This window comes from Sorex fumeus, unplaced genomic scaffold (assembly GCF_029834395.1).
Source record: "Sorex fumeus unplaced genomic scaffold, SorFum_2.1 ptg000013l, whole genome shotgun sequence".
Taxonomy (NCBI): domain Eukaryota; kingdom Metazoa; phylum Chordata; class Mammalia; order Eulipotyphla; family Soricidae; genus Sorex; species Sorex fumeus.
Genome location: NW_026606070.1, coordinates 2,603,077 through 2,619,748, shown reverse-complemented (window position 1 = coordinate 2,619,748; position 16,672 = coordinate 2,603,077). Strand labels below are relative to the sequence as shown.

General features: G+C 41.7%; 1 protein-coding gene across 1 annotated transcript in view; it reads left to right on the top strand.

Moving 5' to 3' along the window:
- PTPN13 (protein tyrosine phosphatase non-receptor type 13) overlaps positions 1 to 16,672 on the top strand; it is a 212,000-nt gene that overhangs the window by 112,009 nt on the left and 83,319 nt on the right. The window contains exons 8-12 of the mRNA XM_056111140.1: positions 665 to 760; positions 1,375 to 1,468; positions 8,969 to 9,191; positions 14,928 to 15,002; positions 15,119 to 15,293. Of these exons, the coding sequence (XP_055967115.1) occupies positions 665 to 760; positions 1,375 to 1,468; positions 8,969 to 9,191; positions 14,928 to 15,002; positions 15,119 to 15,293 (663 nt within the window). The remainder of the gene's footprint in view (positions 1 to 664; positions 761 to 1,374; positions 1,469 to 8,968; positions 9,192 to 14,927; positions 15,003 to 15,118; positions 15,294 to 16,672) is intronic.

The window sequence follows — 16,672 nt, the reverse complement described above, 5'->3', positions numbered from 1 at the left end:
TTTATCAGGCATCCCCTCCATTCTAAGAGCTTAACATACTTAATTCATGTGACGCTCACAACAGCCCTCTGATTTTGCAATTCTATTAGACTTCATTTTCCACTGAAGAAAAGGAACACCAAAAAGTTAAATTGCCTTCTTAAGTCTGTACACCTAGCAAGCCATCATTCATAACCAAGCAATTACGTGGGTATCAGACTTCCAGCGCATAGCAAAGTGTGCCAAGCCTCTTCGACCTTGAACACGTGAACTGAATCCCACCCAGAGAGATAGGTCGATTTAAAGCGTTGTGTTAAGTGGCCTGGTTTCCGAGAGTGAAACTTGTGTGGTGGGGGCCCTCCCTCCTGCCTGGCTGGTTTGCTGAGCGCTGGGGGCCTCACATTGATACTTGACCAGACAGACTGGGAAGGTCAATACGATGACCCAAGGATGCAGTGCTTCCGAGCTTCTGTGGTGCTGGGGACAACCAAGGCCACCAGAGTGGTCCCTCAGTGCCCCCAGGCCACACGCAGTGGTCCTCAGGAGATCCTGTGATGTCAGAAGCACCTCAGATCTAGTGCATTCTAGGGATGCATCCTACCCTCCCACATACTGAATCTGGCTCCGAAAATGCTTGCATGCAGGTCAAGTTCGCTTTCTAACACTTTTGTTTTAATGCTTTTAGAACCAATGCGAAGATACAAAGCTTACCACAGCGATATTTTTAGTACCTCCAGTGAAAGTCCATCTATTATTTCCTCTGAATCTGACTTCCGACAAGGTAAGAATCATATGATGAAAGCAAAAAATTTTCTTTGTTTTTCGTGGGGAAATACACCCAGCAGTGCTCAGGGCTTTCCCTCGATCTGTACTCAGGGTATTACTCCTGGCGGTGCTCAGGGGACCCAGTGTGGTTCTGGGGATCAAACCTGAGTTGGCAGGGTACAAAGCAAACTCCCTACCCATTGTACTATGACTGCAATCCTGCAAGCAAATGCTTTTAAAAAACTATTATATTGGTTTTTCCTTTTCACGGTGTTTAGATATAAGGTATCAAACAAAAGAATAATCCTATGGGGGATTTTTTTAATTATTCAAAAGCTGAAAATTTAATTATTCATTTTAACACTATAAGAAATTACTATCGTTGATCAAACAACAGTTTAGTCATTTTTGTAGTAGAAGGAAAAAATTCACGTCTTTAAAAATGGACTGAATTACCTGTAAAGTGTTTTTGACATTGTGTCCATTTGATAATGCAAATATGGTTTATAAAAATTATTTGTGCAGCAGTTAAATTTTAGCAGATTTATAGTGTGCTGTTTATCGTATTTATAGTGTGCTGTTCTCTATTATCTTTATCTACGCTGTTTTACCTTTTTCTTTCACAATCAGTAAGAAAAAGTGAAGTTGCAAAGAGATTTGAATCCAGCGCTGGTGTCCCAGGGATAGATGAAGCCTCAAGTCAAGGCCAGTCCCAGAGACCCAGGTATGTGACAGGAAATAACAACGACATGTTTTTCCTTATTCAAACCATGGGAGCTTTAAAAAATTCCCTGCACTTCCCTGTTTTCTCTATTTCTCTTTTCCTTTGGCCCCTGTCATAGATTTGTTAGTTACACGAAAGACGCCAGTGGCTTGAGTTGGGGCTCTTGTCAGCTTTTTTTTTGGGGGGGGGGGGTTGGGTCACACCCGGCGATGCTCAGGGGTTCCTCCTGGCTCTGCACTCAGGAATTACCCCTGGCGGTGCTCAGGGGACCATATGGGATGCTGGGAATCAAACCCGGGTCGGCTGCGTGCAAGGCAAACGTCCTACTGGCTGTGCTATTGCTCCAGCCCCTCTTGTCAGCTTTTGAAATTAGATTTCACTGTGATTGTTCATATTTTGTGTTTGATTTTGAAATTTCAATATTAGTATGACTAGGTTATTAACAGGAATTTCTGGCCACAGCTTTAAACCATCTATGAGAAGATAATAAACCTTGTTTCCCAGGAGTATAAATCCCTCTTTCAAAGGTTGAACAGACTCAGCGAGCAAGGTTTCAGATCATAGTATGGATATTATTTGTTGGGTGAATGATGAGTAGGTTACTACTGACTAACCTCTTATACAAAAGGTTGATTCTTAACATTATATTTTCTGGCTTAAGAAAGGGCAGTTGGTCTGGAGAGGAGGGTGCTTGCCTTACACGTTGCCACCTAGGTTTGATCCCCAGCACCCTGATATAGTCTCCCAAACTTCGCCGGGAGTGACCCTGAGCCCAGAGCCAGGAGGAAGCCAAATTTCAGCTGTTTCATGTTCATTTTCATGCTGAAATGCTCGGTTTTCTCATCATCGTTTGTTGTACTTGTGCTGTATGCATAAAGTTACTTTGTTCAGACCGAAAAGGATCGTGCTGCTAGTGACTTTAGTGCTGGGTGCCCTCTTATGAGTGCCTGGATCATTTACAGGAACAAAAAGCGTGTTGTTAATGCTGAAATTTGTTATCCATTAGCCTACTAGGGGTTGCTTTGGAATTCGCTCCCAAACTATTAGAGTTCTTTTAAATTCAGTGCCTCGGTTCCTTTCACTTGTTCCGGTTTGGTTTGGTGTAGTTCCGTTCGGTGAGGTTTGGTGGTGGTGTTTCTTTTACACGATGACGCTCACTCAGACTGCTCACAGTGGCCAGGCTCTGGGGGTCGACCATGGCGTGTCCAGGTTGAGATTGGGCCCTCCTGCCCGCAGTTGGCCTCTGCCCCCAGCGTTCAGTTCCTTTCGTTTAATGGCCACATGCGCAAAAGAATCAGTAGAGGTAACAAAAACTTGTTCCCTCCCTCGTTAATCTGGCACAGTGTTTTATACTGGTTAGTTATTAAGAGCCCAGATACTTCTAGCTATGAGATTGAGGCATATGGTTTATCCACCTAACTATCTAGACGAAAAGTCTCCAAGTTATCAGATACATTGCACCGATATTTTGTTATTTTTTTGTCTTTTTTATTCTAGTTGTGCCTTTAAAATAGTCTGTAGGGGCTGGAGTGATAGCACAGTGGGTAAGGCGTTTGCCTTGCATGTGGCCGACCCAGGTTCGATTCCCAGAATCCTATATGGTCCCCTGAGTGCGGCCAGGGGGGTAATTCCTGAGTGCAGAGCCAGGAGTAGCCCCTGTGCATCACCGGGTGTGACCCAAAAAGCAAAAAATAAATAAATAAATAAAATAGTCTGTAATACTTCGCCATCTTTGAGAAAAGCACTAATACATATTTACCAAAAAAAAAAATTACACATCACATTTCCTGCTTACTGGGACACTGCTGTGGTAATACTGCAGTTTGGTCATTTTGAACAGAAAAGGTTAAAGACCGTTTTAACAAAAGTCATGAAATCTCAGTGACTAGGAATGGCCTTCCTTGGTCCACACGCCTTTGTTGAAACTATTCAGGAAGAAAGGCGCTCTTTTCTGGAGAACTTGTACAAAATAAACCTTGAATTATTAATAATCATTTGCTAACCAGAGGAATAACCAGACTATCCATAGATCTAACACAGAGGAAAGCGAGATTGAAGATTTAAAAAATGAGCTGATGGTTTAGGACACGGATAGCTTGTGCTTGAGTCAATCATGAAATTCCAGTTATGGGAACTAATAATTTTTTTTAAAAAAATAAGGTTAGAAATAAAGACGGATCTGTATTTAATATTACAGTTTTCCTTATGAGGCAAAAGCATTTGGGGTGAAAGCAGTTAAGAGGCAAATCTGAATTTTACTAAGCTCTGTGTTGAATGAATTCAGGAAGTCAGTCTTCTCTTCATAAACAATTTTGGAGAAAGCTCATGAATAATTTATACAAGTCTTCTGACCAGAAGGATTTGCCTTGATCAAGTGCAGTGATAGAGATAACTAGAAGAATTACTGGGGTCATGCACTACCGATTTATCATATGTTTGTTACAGGCTATTAAAAGTATATATTCCTCCAAACATCATTAAATCATGTGAGACTTATTTTTCAATTTCCTTGCTCGGGAACCTCAAATACATTAAAAATTACAAAAGAATCCTAGTTTGGAGTCTTTCCAGGTTTTATTTTACAAAGTATTTGAGGGTCTGGAGTGATAGTACAGTGTTTGCTACCCGGGTTGATCCCCGGCATCCCATATGATCCCCCAAGCATCGCCAGATGTAATTCCTGAGTACAGAACCAGGTGGACCCAAAAACAAAACAAAATAAAACAAAAAAAGAGAGCATTTGAGACTGGGGGACAGAGGGCTGGGGGCAAGTTGGGAGGGAGCCAGCCATCCTAAGTGCTCCAGAAGCGTGTTCAGAACTGCAGTGACAGGGGTTGTCTGGCTGCTGGGATGGTACCTGTGGTGACAGTGATCAAACCCTGATCAGCCACATAGAGCCGTAACCTTCGTACTTTGTCTAGCATGTTCTGGAAAATATTGACTTCTAAGCCACCTTGACTAGTCATACCATACTTTAGTGAAAAGCCATCTCTTTTGTTTCGTCTTGTTCCGGAGACACATCCAGTGGTGGTTGGGGCGTATTCCTGGGTCTGTGCTCAGGAACCACTCGTTGGCAGTGCCCAGCCTTGAGGCTCGGGTCTGCCCTGTGGAAGCAAGCGCCTTCTCCATCGGATGGTGGCTTCTGCCCTCTGCTTTCTCTTTCTGCTCACACAAAAACACTTTAATTAAAAGTACCGTCTAAAGCTCTTTATTCGGGGGCTGGAGTGATAGAACTGCGGGTAGGGCGTTTGCCTTGCACGCGGCCAACCCGGGTTTGATTCCCAGCATCCCATATGGTCCCCTGAGCACCGCCAGGAGTAATTCCTGAGTGCAAAGCCAGGAGTAACCCCTGAGCATCACCGGGTGTGACCCAAAAAGCAAAAAATAAATAAATAAAAATTTAAAAAATAAAGCTCTTTATTCAAGTGAAAGCTTTTCTGAATTTCTACCAAAAAATTTGATAATATCCTTAAGGTGCTGGAACTCAAGGGGTCCTGCTTTGTTCTTCGGATCACAGATTTGTGAAATCTATAAATAGTATGTATTTAGACATGTTGCATGATTCTTTATAAAAATTTCCATTCCCTGTAGCTAGAATGAAATGGAAAAACAGATCCCGACAGTGCTATTGATTTCTATCATGAGGGTAGGGAGAGAGATTAACAGGAAATTATGAGTCAGAGAGAGCAGAATGAGTAATTTTTTATTATGAGCTATCAACAGTGTCTTTCAGTGACCAAAAAGGATATTCAAAGCTTTTTCCAAAGAGCATCTCGGAGTCTTTTTTCTACATTAACTTTTGAAGTGCAGTTTATACATAGTACAATGCCCACTGATTCTGTGCGTAATTGCTTGATAAGGTTCTCTTTTATATTATTCAAAACAGCCTGCTTTTTCATTCCTAAATCTAAATGGTTCAGATTTTCTGGGATTTTTGTTCATGTGTTGCTGTTGTTGTGGGGGTTTTTTTGTGTGTTTTTTTTTGGGGGGGGGTCACACCCGGTGATGCACAGGGGTAACTCCTCTCTCTGCACTCAGGAGTTACTCCTGGCAGTGCTCAGGGGACCATATGGGATGCTGGGAATCGAACCCGGGTTGGCCGTGTGCAAGGCAAACGCCCTACCCGCTGTGCTATTGCTCCAGCCCCTATTGTCGTGTTTTAATCTCTAAACATTTCAGCCTTTAGAGGAGCTTCCATTGACATTCTGCTGGGAGCAGTGAAATTATATTCATTTTTGCTGTTTGTAACTTTTGTATAAAATAGTTTGAACAGGAAGGCTCATATATTTGATTCAAGTAATACATTTGAATTAAGATATATAAATTCAGATTATTATCCTGACCCTCATTAACCTGAAAGGGAATGAATAAAATTATATTCATCGATCATTGCTCAACAAATAATTATCATGTACTAGCTACTCAAATGGACTAGAAGTAGAGTCAGAAACACAACCTGAAAATTCTTCAATAAACCATTAAAGTAAACCAAGTAACTGTCTCACGAGATAGTGGTGGTGTGTTGAAGAAAAATAAAACAAGCCAAAGGAATCGGGAGAGCAGAGGTACCATGGCCGAGCTCTGATTCGCATGGCAGGTGACCAGAGCATCCAATACCAAAGGCTGCTGACATTGGATGAGAAACTGTTCGAGAGGACCAAGCGAGCACTCAGGCACCAGGAAGAGCAGCTCCCGAGCAAAGAGCAGCAGGAGTAGAATTCCTGTGTTCTGGCAGGAGACGCGCTGCATGTTCAAAGGATCGAAAAAGAGCAGTTGGGCCACGGCAGAAAGAGCAAGTCCAAGGGAATGGTACCCAGGACCCAGATTATGTCAGGCCATGAAGGCAAAGGAGCATCTTTCTTTCCTTTTTTTTTTTAAAGGTAAACACTGTGTATGTTATTCCAATTATAACGAGAGAAAGTTTTCGATGATTCCCAAACCTGGAGATCAATGATCGAGGCGGGCTGTGTTGGGATGTTCACTAAGGCACGCTGGGAGCGTTGGGACTGTTCGTAGGCGACCATGGTAGCTTGTGTGAGATGGATGGACACGAGCTCAGCTCAGTGATGGAGAAGAGCCGGTGTGATACAGTCAAGGTGACCTGCAGTGTTGGCAAGAAAGAGAAACCAAGATGGCTCCAGGTTGTGTCTTAAGCCACTGGCGATGGATTCAGAGACGACTTGGGATCTGGGGAAAAGTATTGACATTTTGGTTTTAACCACATTAGGCTAAAGATAGATATTAACATCAGGGTAGAAACTTACCCAAGTTGAATTCAGGAGAGAAAAATTCAGGAGGTTGCAGAAATTAAGGCAATTAAAACCGTGTGCCAAGATCAGATCATGTAGGTCTGGAGTATAAATGGAGACTAGAAACATCTGGAGGTTCCAGTGCTGTTCCCGTGCAAACTTGAGAAATTAGAAATAAAAGCATATCCAGCAAAAAGATTTAAGAAGGTGACAGAGAAGAAGAAAATAAAAAAAACATTCTCTTCCTAGAAGCAAAGTGTTTCAAGAAGCAATATTGAGCAACTATATCTGATGATCCTTGGAGGTCAAATAAAATAAAAATTAAGAATTAACTTGGGGCAGAGAAGGATAGAGAGATATTGGAGCGGAGAAGAACAGCCAGGTTCAGTATCCAGCACCACCTAGGGTCCCTTGAGCACTGCCAGGAGTGATACCTGAACAAGGCTGGGTGTGACCCCCTAAACAAAACAAAACACATTTGTTTTAAAACTTTTGGATCTGAAGAGGTATTACTCCTGAGGTTAGGCGTTTACCTTGTGCACAGCAAACTCTGGTCCGATTCTGGGCATTACATATTGTTCTCTTAACCACTACCAAGGTCATTTCTGACCACAAAGCTAGGAATAGCCCCTAAGCACCATTGCATATGGCCCAAACTCCTCACCGCCCCCCCTCAAAAATTAAAAACCCAATTATGAAAAACCTTGTAAATGATCGTGCTTTGATAAATTAAAAAAAAACACAAGGGGTGTGTGTGTGTGTGTGTGTGTGTGAGAGAGAGAGAGAGAGAGAGTGAGAGAGAGAGAGAGGAAAAGAGAGAGGAGAGAAAGAGAGAACTTAGTGGGATAGAAGGGACTAAACCTATTTGGTGTGAGTTCAAGAACAAAATGGAGGATGAAGTGGCGATAAGATTCAAATGGCTGTTTTTAAGAAACTTCCTCTAAAAGGATGGCAAGGAGAAAAAAAAAAAACAAGGAAGACTAGAATCTAAAAAAGGATGAAGAATTCAGTTTTTCTCTTTAGAGTATGACATAGTACATGATGTTTGTATGGCAATGAACATAATCTAGTGTATGAGTTTACTAGTACATGTGAAAGTATCATGATCAAGATCATCCTGTTGTTCATCGATTGCCTCGAGCAGGCACCAGTAACGTTTCCTTCTTCCTAGCCCTGAGATTTTAAAAGAGCCATATTCAGTGCTCTTTCAGGGCTAGGAAGAATGAGACCTATCATTGTCACTGGTATTTGGCATATTGAGTATGACACGGGAAGTTTGCCAGACTCTGCCGTGCGGGCAGCATACTTTCGGTAGCCTGCTGAGTTCTCCAAAGTAAAAATGAGATAATAAGGTGTCACACGGTCACAAATGCGGCCACGTGCTTCCAGGAGCTGGGTTTTATAGTCTCTGGGTCTTGGCCGTTGATGGGAACCACCTGGCGAAAAAAAGTATAGTTTGAGAGCAAACTCTCATCAGCAAAGGGGTTGCTGTCCATGTGCAGTAGAGGCTTGGGGTCTATGGAAGAGCTCAGGAGATCTGTCGATCCTGACAGGAGACAAGATGGTGCAGGTGAGCGATTACAGACTAGGGAAGGTTAGTGGGAGAGGGAAGGAAACGTTATTTCCCAGTTTCTTCTTATTTCCCCAGGAAAACTGAGGAAGTTATTAGCAGAGAAAGGGAGAAAAAAGGATTAGAGCTTTGAAAAGAAAAAGGAAGAAATAAGATAAAAATCATTCTCTAGGCAACTGAGTCCCGAGGCCGAGCTGGGCATAGTGAATCCAGCCAGTGTGGCTTTGCAGTTGCAGGAGATTTGGAGAAGAGTATCAGACCTTCGGATCCAGGCAATATAAACACTGACATGGCAATAACCAAAAAGAAAGCGTAGACCCTAAAGAAATGAATTTCCTCATAGGCTTGATTATTTGAAGAAGAGTATTGGAGGAATTGAACTTTTTAGGGTGGGAGAAGCATGATGAAAGTAGACTATAGACCAAACATGATTGCCACTCAATGCCTCTCTTGCAAAACACAGGACCCAAAAGAAGAGAGAGAGAACAAGGGAGAATGCATACCAACAGGGGTGGGGAAGAGAAAACAAAGTCAGGTAAATCTTCAGTGGCCTCCGGGGAGGCTGTTAACTTCATGAACTGTTCTGAAATGTAAAAGTAAAATTAGCTTCAGTGCTTGATTCAGTCCATAACATGCTTTTCTCTTGGCTCAGATTAATCCCCTCTCTCCTCTTCTCTCCAGCAGACAGTATGAAACACCCCTTGAAGGCAACTTAATTAATCAAGAGATCATGCTAAAACGACAAGAAGAGGAAATGATGCAGCTGCAAGCTAGACTCGCCCTTCGGCAGTCTAGGCTGAGCCTCTATCCGGGAGACACCATCAAAGCTTCCATGCTGGACATCTCCAGGGACCCCCTCCGAGAAATGGCGCTCGAAACGGCCATGACCCAAAGAAAACTCAGGGTAAATTGATTCCCTGCCTCTAAACCTGATCTCACAGAAACCGTTAATGCGGAGTGCTTTTAGTATGTCTTAGGGTTGACTGGGGGTGTGGGTTGGTGGGAGACAGCGGCTTTGCATGTAGGGGGCTCTGGATTCAATGCCTCCCACTGCTCATCCCACTAAAAGAAAACATTGTCATACATATCCGAATGTTGCCTGTAAATGAAATCAAAATCCCCTATTAATTTCCATTGATGCTGAATATCTCATTGGTTGATACTGAGATAATTATTTAGTCATTTTTATTAATTCACTTTTTTCCCTCAGTTTCCCACACCCACCGATGCCTTCAGGGGTGCCAGGTGACCATGTGGTGCCAGAGTTGGTTCAAAAACTTAAAATGTTATCAAATGCATCCGATCTCTCTCCTGTCATTCTAAGATGACAGTAATAATGTGATCTACAGTCAGAGGATGAGCTGGAGTAATAATTCCAGTAGGGTGCTTGCCTTTTCATGCAGCGGACCTGGATTCTATCCCTGGTACCCCATATAGTCCCCCAGGCCCACCAGGAGTGATCCCTGAGTGCAGAGTCGGGATTTAGCCCTGAGTACCGCTAGGTGTAGCCTGCCTGTCCCCCCCCCCCCCGCAAAAAAAAAGATGATTGCATTGGCTCTTGGCATCTATCTTTGTCTTACAATATCCAAAGACAGAAAAAAAAATCTTTATTTTACATTTGTAGATTATTTTTTGGTTTTTTGTTTGTTCTGCTTTTTTGGGTCACACCCAGTGATACTCATGTTCAAGGGTTCCTCCTGGCTCTGCACTCAGGAATTACTCCTGGCGATGCTCAGGGGACCATATGGGATGCCGGGGATTGAACACAGTTCGGCCGCGTGCAAGACAAATGCCTTTCCGCTGTACTATCACTATGACCCCTGTAGATTATTTTTGATGGCTACTTCATACATTTTCTTTCAGCATGATGTGTGTGTATGTTAAATAAGCTCAAGGTGAACATTTTCTCTTTTCATGTAAAACAGACAACCTTTTTTATATCCTGTTAAGGGTTGTAAAATATTCCGTGGCTCGAACCAAAACATTTTTTTCCTAAGTTGTCCTACACCAAGAAAGTTTTTTACCCCATTCTGAGTTAGGTCTTTAAGTTACTTGTTTCAGGACTTTTATTATTTTTCGTCCTCCTCCTCCTTCCCCTCTCTTCTCCTCCTACTCCTTCTTCTTCCTTCCCCTTCTTCTTCTTCTTCATTGCCCTTTCTCCCTTCTTCCTTCAATCTTTGCTTTTGCTTTTTCCTGTTTGCTCTCCCTGGGGTCTCACACACACACTTAGTTTCAGAGCTTGTCAGGGCTTGCAAACTCCACTTGTATTGATCCTAGAGTCTGTTGCAATGTTGGGGGTCCCAGACAGTCGAGACATAGGGACCCCAATTAGAACACGTGGACAGCACTGAGGGTTGCGCTGAAGGCCTCACTGTTTCAAGGTAGGCGCTTGGCATCTGAGGGGTCCCAGGGCCCTTTCAGTAATTCGTAAAAGTGTATTCATATGTTGTGAAGTTGATAGAATTCAGATTTCCCTCATAGTTTTAAAGGGAAGAAATAGTATTGGGTGGTGGAAATTGCAGTAAACTACAAATTAGAAGATTTGCATCCTATTTCTAAGTAAATTACTGGATTATAAAGTTTCAATATTTGTGCCCCATTGTGCTAATGTTATAAAATGTACAGTCAGGTTGTAATTTATAAGACTCCAATCTTAAAGTTGTTAGATTCCGATAAAATAAAAGTGAATTTATTTTCATCTGAAAGGTAGAAATTTAGTGTCCTCACCGGTTAGCAATGGGAAGGAAGATATACAAAACAGCATGTGTTTCTGCAATTAAAGTCACAAATAAAATATATAAGGTACACAGATACACCGCCCTTTTCCCCTAAATTCTGGTTTCAGAAAGCTAGTTTCAAATTATTTCTACTAGAGACTCCTATATGGTCATTGCTTCATTACAGTATGCCACGGATAATATATATACATATATATATATATCCTAATTCTTTTTATGTACTCGACTTCAAGCTATTAAAAAAAAAAAACCTCCATCAGAGACATCAGTGGCTGGAGAATTTTAACTGCTTATTAAAGAGTCAAGGGCCAAACTGGCAGGCTACCGAATGTAGCCTGCCCACAGGGCAGAGTCTGGCAAACTCCCCGTGGCCTACCAAATATGCCAAATACCAGTAACAATGATGGGTCTCATTCTCCTAAAGAGCCTTGAATATAATCTCAGGGCTAGGATGAAGGAGACGTTACTGGGGCCTGCTCGAGGCAATCGACGACTAACAGGATGATTTGTGATTTGTGATTAAAGAGTCAAATAATATTAATGTTTCATTTTTGGTTTTCAGAAAAGAAACCCAAAAAAAGGATCAGGATGTGGCTCAGTAGTAGAGGACATGGCTTCATATTTTGTACGTGAGACCAGGCCAGGCCTGACAGGAGAACAGAGAGAAAGAGAGGGAGGGAGGGAGAGGGGGGAGGGGAGAAAAAGGGTGAGGGGGAGGAGGGGTGCGGTCAGTGTGGAGATCACACTGCCACCTAAAGCCCTGAGTTAGGTCCCCTAGAATCTCGGGGCCCCTACCCCAAGCACTGCCAGACGCTTGGTGCTCCTGAGCCCTGTACTGCTGGCTCCAAGCTCAGTCGGGTCTCTCTGGGGGACCCAGCATTGCTAGATTTCCCCCCGCACACAATTCCCCCCACTCCCGCACTGCCAGGTGCTCCTGTAAAAAATCAAACCAAACCCCAAACCCACTCGTGTTTGAGGAAACCGTCACGGTGCCTTGGACATTCTCTCCCAAGACACCGTTTTACTTTTGAACTTTATCCATGGTCCTTTTGATGCAGGCACAGTTTTAACTTGTTTTCCTTATCTGCATTAGATTTTTATGCTCCCACGGCAAACTATTTTTATTTTTGTTGCTCTTTATTTTCTTGTTTAAAAACGTCGCATTGGTTCACTGAGTATTAACAAACTCATAATGTTAAACTTTGACTTAAATGGTATCTGTCACATGTTCCACTCGGTTAACTGGATAAAATTCCCACACCAAGCAACCCAGTGAGCTGTGCGGCCAAATGCAAAGAAGAAATCAACAGAAACAGAACACGTGTTGCTTCCATGAACTGAAGTACCTGCAGCCTGTATGCATCCGCGCACACACATACATACACACACACACACACACACACATATGGAATCTGCCTAATTTTAAGTTATGTCTTAAACAATTAACCAAGCCTATGGATATGCCGGAGGTAAAGAAAAAAAGTTGAGCTGAAGTAAGTGCAGAATACAGACTCTTGCTATGTGATTTTCTTACGAGGGCAGTAGTGAGGGGACCAAGACAGTCACATTCCTACCATCCCCAGTTGCTCTATTTATAGTGTCTACATGAATACAGTTGGATTTATATCCTATCCCGAGTTGTGTCTATTGAAGTTTAGTATCTGCACGAATATAGTTGGATTCACATATTATTTTGTAAAAACAAAGTTGATAGGGATCCTTTAATTATGACTTTTTCTCTTTTTGTTTTCTTTATGATTATTATTTTTTTCTAATCAAGGCATCTTGACTTAGAAAGTTATTGATAGTGGAGTTTTAAATAACAATGTTCCATCTCTGGTCCCTCCACCAGTGTCCTCAGGTTCCCTCCCACCAGCCAGCTTCCTTGACGGACACATTTAGGGGGGATGAGGGGGCGAGCTACACCCAGCAGTGCTCAGGGCTTATTCCTGGTTCTGTGCTCAGGGATCACTCCTGGCAGGCTTAGGGGACCGCATGGGGTGCCAGGAATTGAACATGGGTCGACCACTACAAGGCAAGCCCCTTATCTGCTATACTATGCCTCCAACCCCCAACAGGCGTATTTTAAGTTTAGTTGTACAAGTTGAGTTTCGTTGGGTTTAGTTGGGTTTCATGACTTCAGTGCTGTTCACTCTGGTTTGGATATTCACCTCTGTCATTTCTTTACACCGTAGATATTCCCTTGACTCTGTCCCCTGGTGTTTCCCCCCTCTTGATTTCCCTCCTTCTCCGTCCTTCTTCCCATTACACTCTGGGGCCAGATTGTCAGGCTCCATATCTAAGCATCCCTCCCCTTAAAACTGCATTCTCTAATCCAGTTATTCTGAATATTACAGATAAGTAAGATCACCCAGTGTTTGTCCTACTTCCAGCTTACTTCATTTAACATGATATCTTCCAGTTCCAACCGTGTTGGGGCAAATTGCATGATTTCATCATTTTTCTGTTTCTGTTTTGTTTTATTTTATTTGGGGGCCACACTGGTGGTGCTCAGTGTGGCTCTGCTTTTAGAGATCACTTCTGGCAGGACTCCAGGACACTATATGGGATACTGGGGGTCAACTCAATCAGCCACATGCAAGGCAAACACCCTACCTGCTATACTATTACTCGGGCCCCAAATTAAAACGTTTCTAGAGAACAAATTTAATATCACTCTAAAACAACAACATCCTTTGAATCACTGCAGTAGTAAACCATATTTTTAAATGAGTCTGATAACTATATTGCTTCAGTTACTGTGATTACTAATTTTTGAATCTGAGTCTATATGGAGACAAAAAAAAACCCTTATAAAACAATATAAATCAAATTTTGCAAATTACATCACTGGTATAAAATGAAACTAAGGAAAAGCTTCTGTAACATTCAGTGTAAGACACATTCCGTTCCTGGTCTTAGTAAACTGTACCTTTCCAGCAGGGTTGGGAGTGCTGGGGCCCACATGTGGTGGTGCTTAGCGGCTGTCCCTGCTCTGTGGTCAGGGGTGACCCCTGTTGGTGCTGGGGAGAACCTGTGTGGTATCCATCCAGGACATTTTAAGAGGTGCTATATAGGACCTGACAACAGCATCAGCAGCATTACAAAGCAAGCACCTTCCCCTCTCTTCTGTCTCTCCAGCCTTCATCACACTTCTTTTAAAAAATTTTTTTATAAAGTTGTTCACAATGATTTCTTATGTTCAAAATTCTAACACCAATCCCACCACCATTATGCTTTCCCTCCACCTTTATTTCCAGTTTTCCCAACCACCACCCAAGCCTGCCCCAATAGCAGGCCCTACATCTTTTATTTTATATTGCTTGTTATGAATAATTGGCTAAAAATGATCGAAGATTTACCTAGAAGAAAGTATGTGGAGATTGTTATGTCTTACCCTGGAGCCATTAAGTCCTTGTATAAGGGAGTACTAACATGTTGTTACAGGATAAGCCTTGTGTGTTAATATTTTCTTAATCGAGATCGGTTGTCTCCTAGTTTGCGTGCCATCCAATGTGGTATTCTACTCCTGCTATCACAGTGGTGTAGAGTTTGAGATGTCACACAGCCACATTTGTGGCCGTGTGCTCCAGGAATTCTAAAATTTTGAATGGGTTGTCTTCTTTATTGAGACCATGTACATTTGTTTTAGATCATTTCATTCTACTATGCTGGCTTTATGCATATTTTCTTTTTACAATTTGTTATTCTTATCCTATTAAAGGTAAAGGTAAAGGCCTTCCCGTTGATCGTCGATTTGCTCGAGCGGGCCCAGTAATGTCTCCATTGGAGACTTTGTTGTTACTGTGTCTGGCATATTATATTTTCCCTCGTGGAAAAATCTAGAAAAAATAAAAGGCCCTAAAAAATGGTAAAAACAATTCCACTTCTATTACTTGCAGAACTTCTTTGGCCCTGAGTTTGTGAAGATGACAGTTGAACCATTTATATCTTTGGATTTGCCACAATCCATCCTTGTAAGTAATAAAGTTGGTTCTATCTATCCTAATAATTTGAGCAATGACTTTTTAAAAAAAGTTAAAATTCTTATAATGCCTATCTTAATAAATGTTCTTTTTAAAAAAAATTGTAGAACAAGAAGGGGAAGAATGAAGACAACCGAAGAAAAGTAAACATCATGCTGTTGAGTGGGCAGAGACTGGAACTAACCTGTGATACCAAAACCATCTGCAAAGATGTGTTTGATATGGTTGTGGCCCATATCGGCTTGGTGGAGCACCATTTGTTTGCTTTGGCCACGCTCAAAGGTACCAAGACATTTTAAGGGCTGCCGTATGGGACCTGGCAACAGTCTAACTTCCTACTGCCATCGTGCCCAGTGTTCTCGTGGGAAATATAAGCCAAAAGAACAGGTCTGCATTGAGAAGTGGAAGTTACAAACTCTGCTTTCTCCTGCCTAGGCGTATGATTTCAATAGTTGGTCTTTGAGAAGCTTCTCTACCAAGTCATTCGGACTTTTCTTTGACTTGGTGTAAAAAAGAGATTTGATTGTGATATCTGACAGACAATTATACATGTCAGGTGCCTACATATGTACTCTGGAAATTATTCTCCTGCTAGTGTGAGTTTGAATATGTAGCAGAAACCTGTTTATAATTTCCACATTAACTTCCTGAGTCAACTATCCGAAAATCCTAGCCACAGTTATGCAGTGTCATTTTTAAGTGTTCAGTCAATCACTAAAAAATAAGTCATTTCTTGTACTTTTTAAGCATTATATTCATCGAACTCTGTGATTCTCACAATGGTGGTGATCTCAGAGCACAGTGGTAAGAACTCAGTTGGACTTGAATAAATCTTTAAGAAATAGTTAAATATGTGTATTTATGCAAATTGCTGTCTTTAAAACTCCTGTTTTCCTCAAAATGTAACTGAAAAAGCTTAGATAGCAAAATACTACAAGTGGATCAGATAAAGGAACTCTGTCACTGAGATGATAACATTATAACCTCTGAAACACAGAAACATTTGAAATCTTATAAGCAAAATAAGAGCCAGGAGTAAACCCTGAACACCACTGACTATGGCCCAAAATGCAGTGAATAGGAAAAAATTAAATGCTATACATGATTTCCAGTATTTAAATGCTATAAATATTTCAATACAAATAACCTTGAAACCTCATAGAAGATGTCTTCTTTCTCATAAAAGAAATATTCTCTCAACTTACCTTTCCTTAAGAATTCTTGTTTCTTAAAAACTATAACCATTCATCTCGTAGAGTTATCCAATAAATAGTCATTTAATTTCTATTGATATTCTATCAGAAACCCTGGCTACACTGTCTTCAGGAAGATATTCAGTTAGCATTTCTATCTGTAATATACCTGATTTCTTAATCTACTTCGAAGTAAGTAGATTTTTTTTAATCTGGAGAAAGTAAGGAATGTTTAAGTGATAGCGTAAAAAATTAAAACAAGGTAACTTGTTCTCCTAGACTTCAGCTAGTAACTCAAAAATAGTAACAGCTAATAATTCTGAGCTCTCCTCATGGGACACACACTTTGCCAAGTGTTCTAGATGCTCGTGTAACCCGACGGGGAAGGGAGTAGCACTGTCCTGATTTTCTAGAGAAAGGAGAGATCTGGAATGTTCGCTTAGCCGTTTGCTCTCGCACGCGCTATGC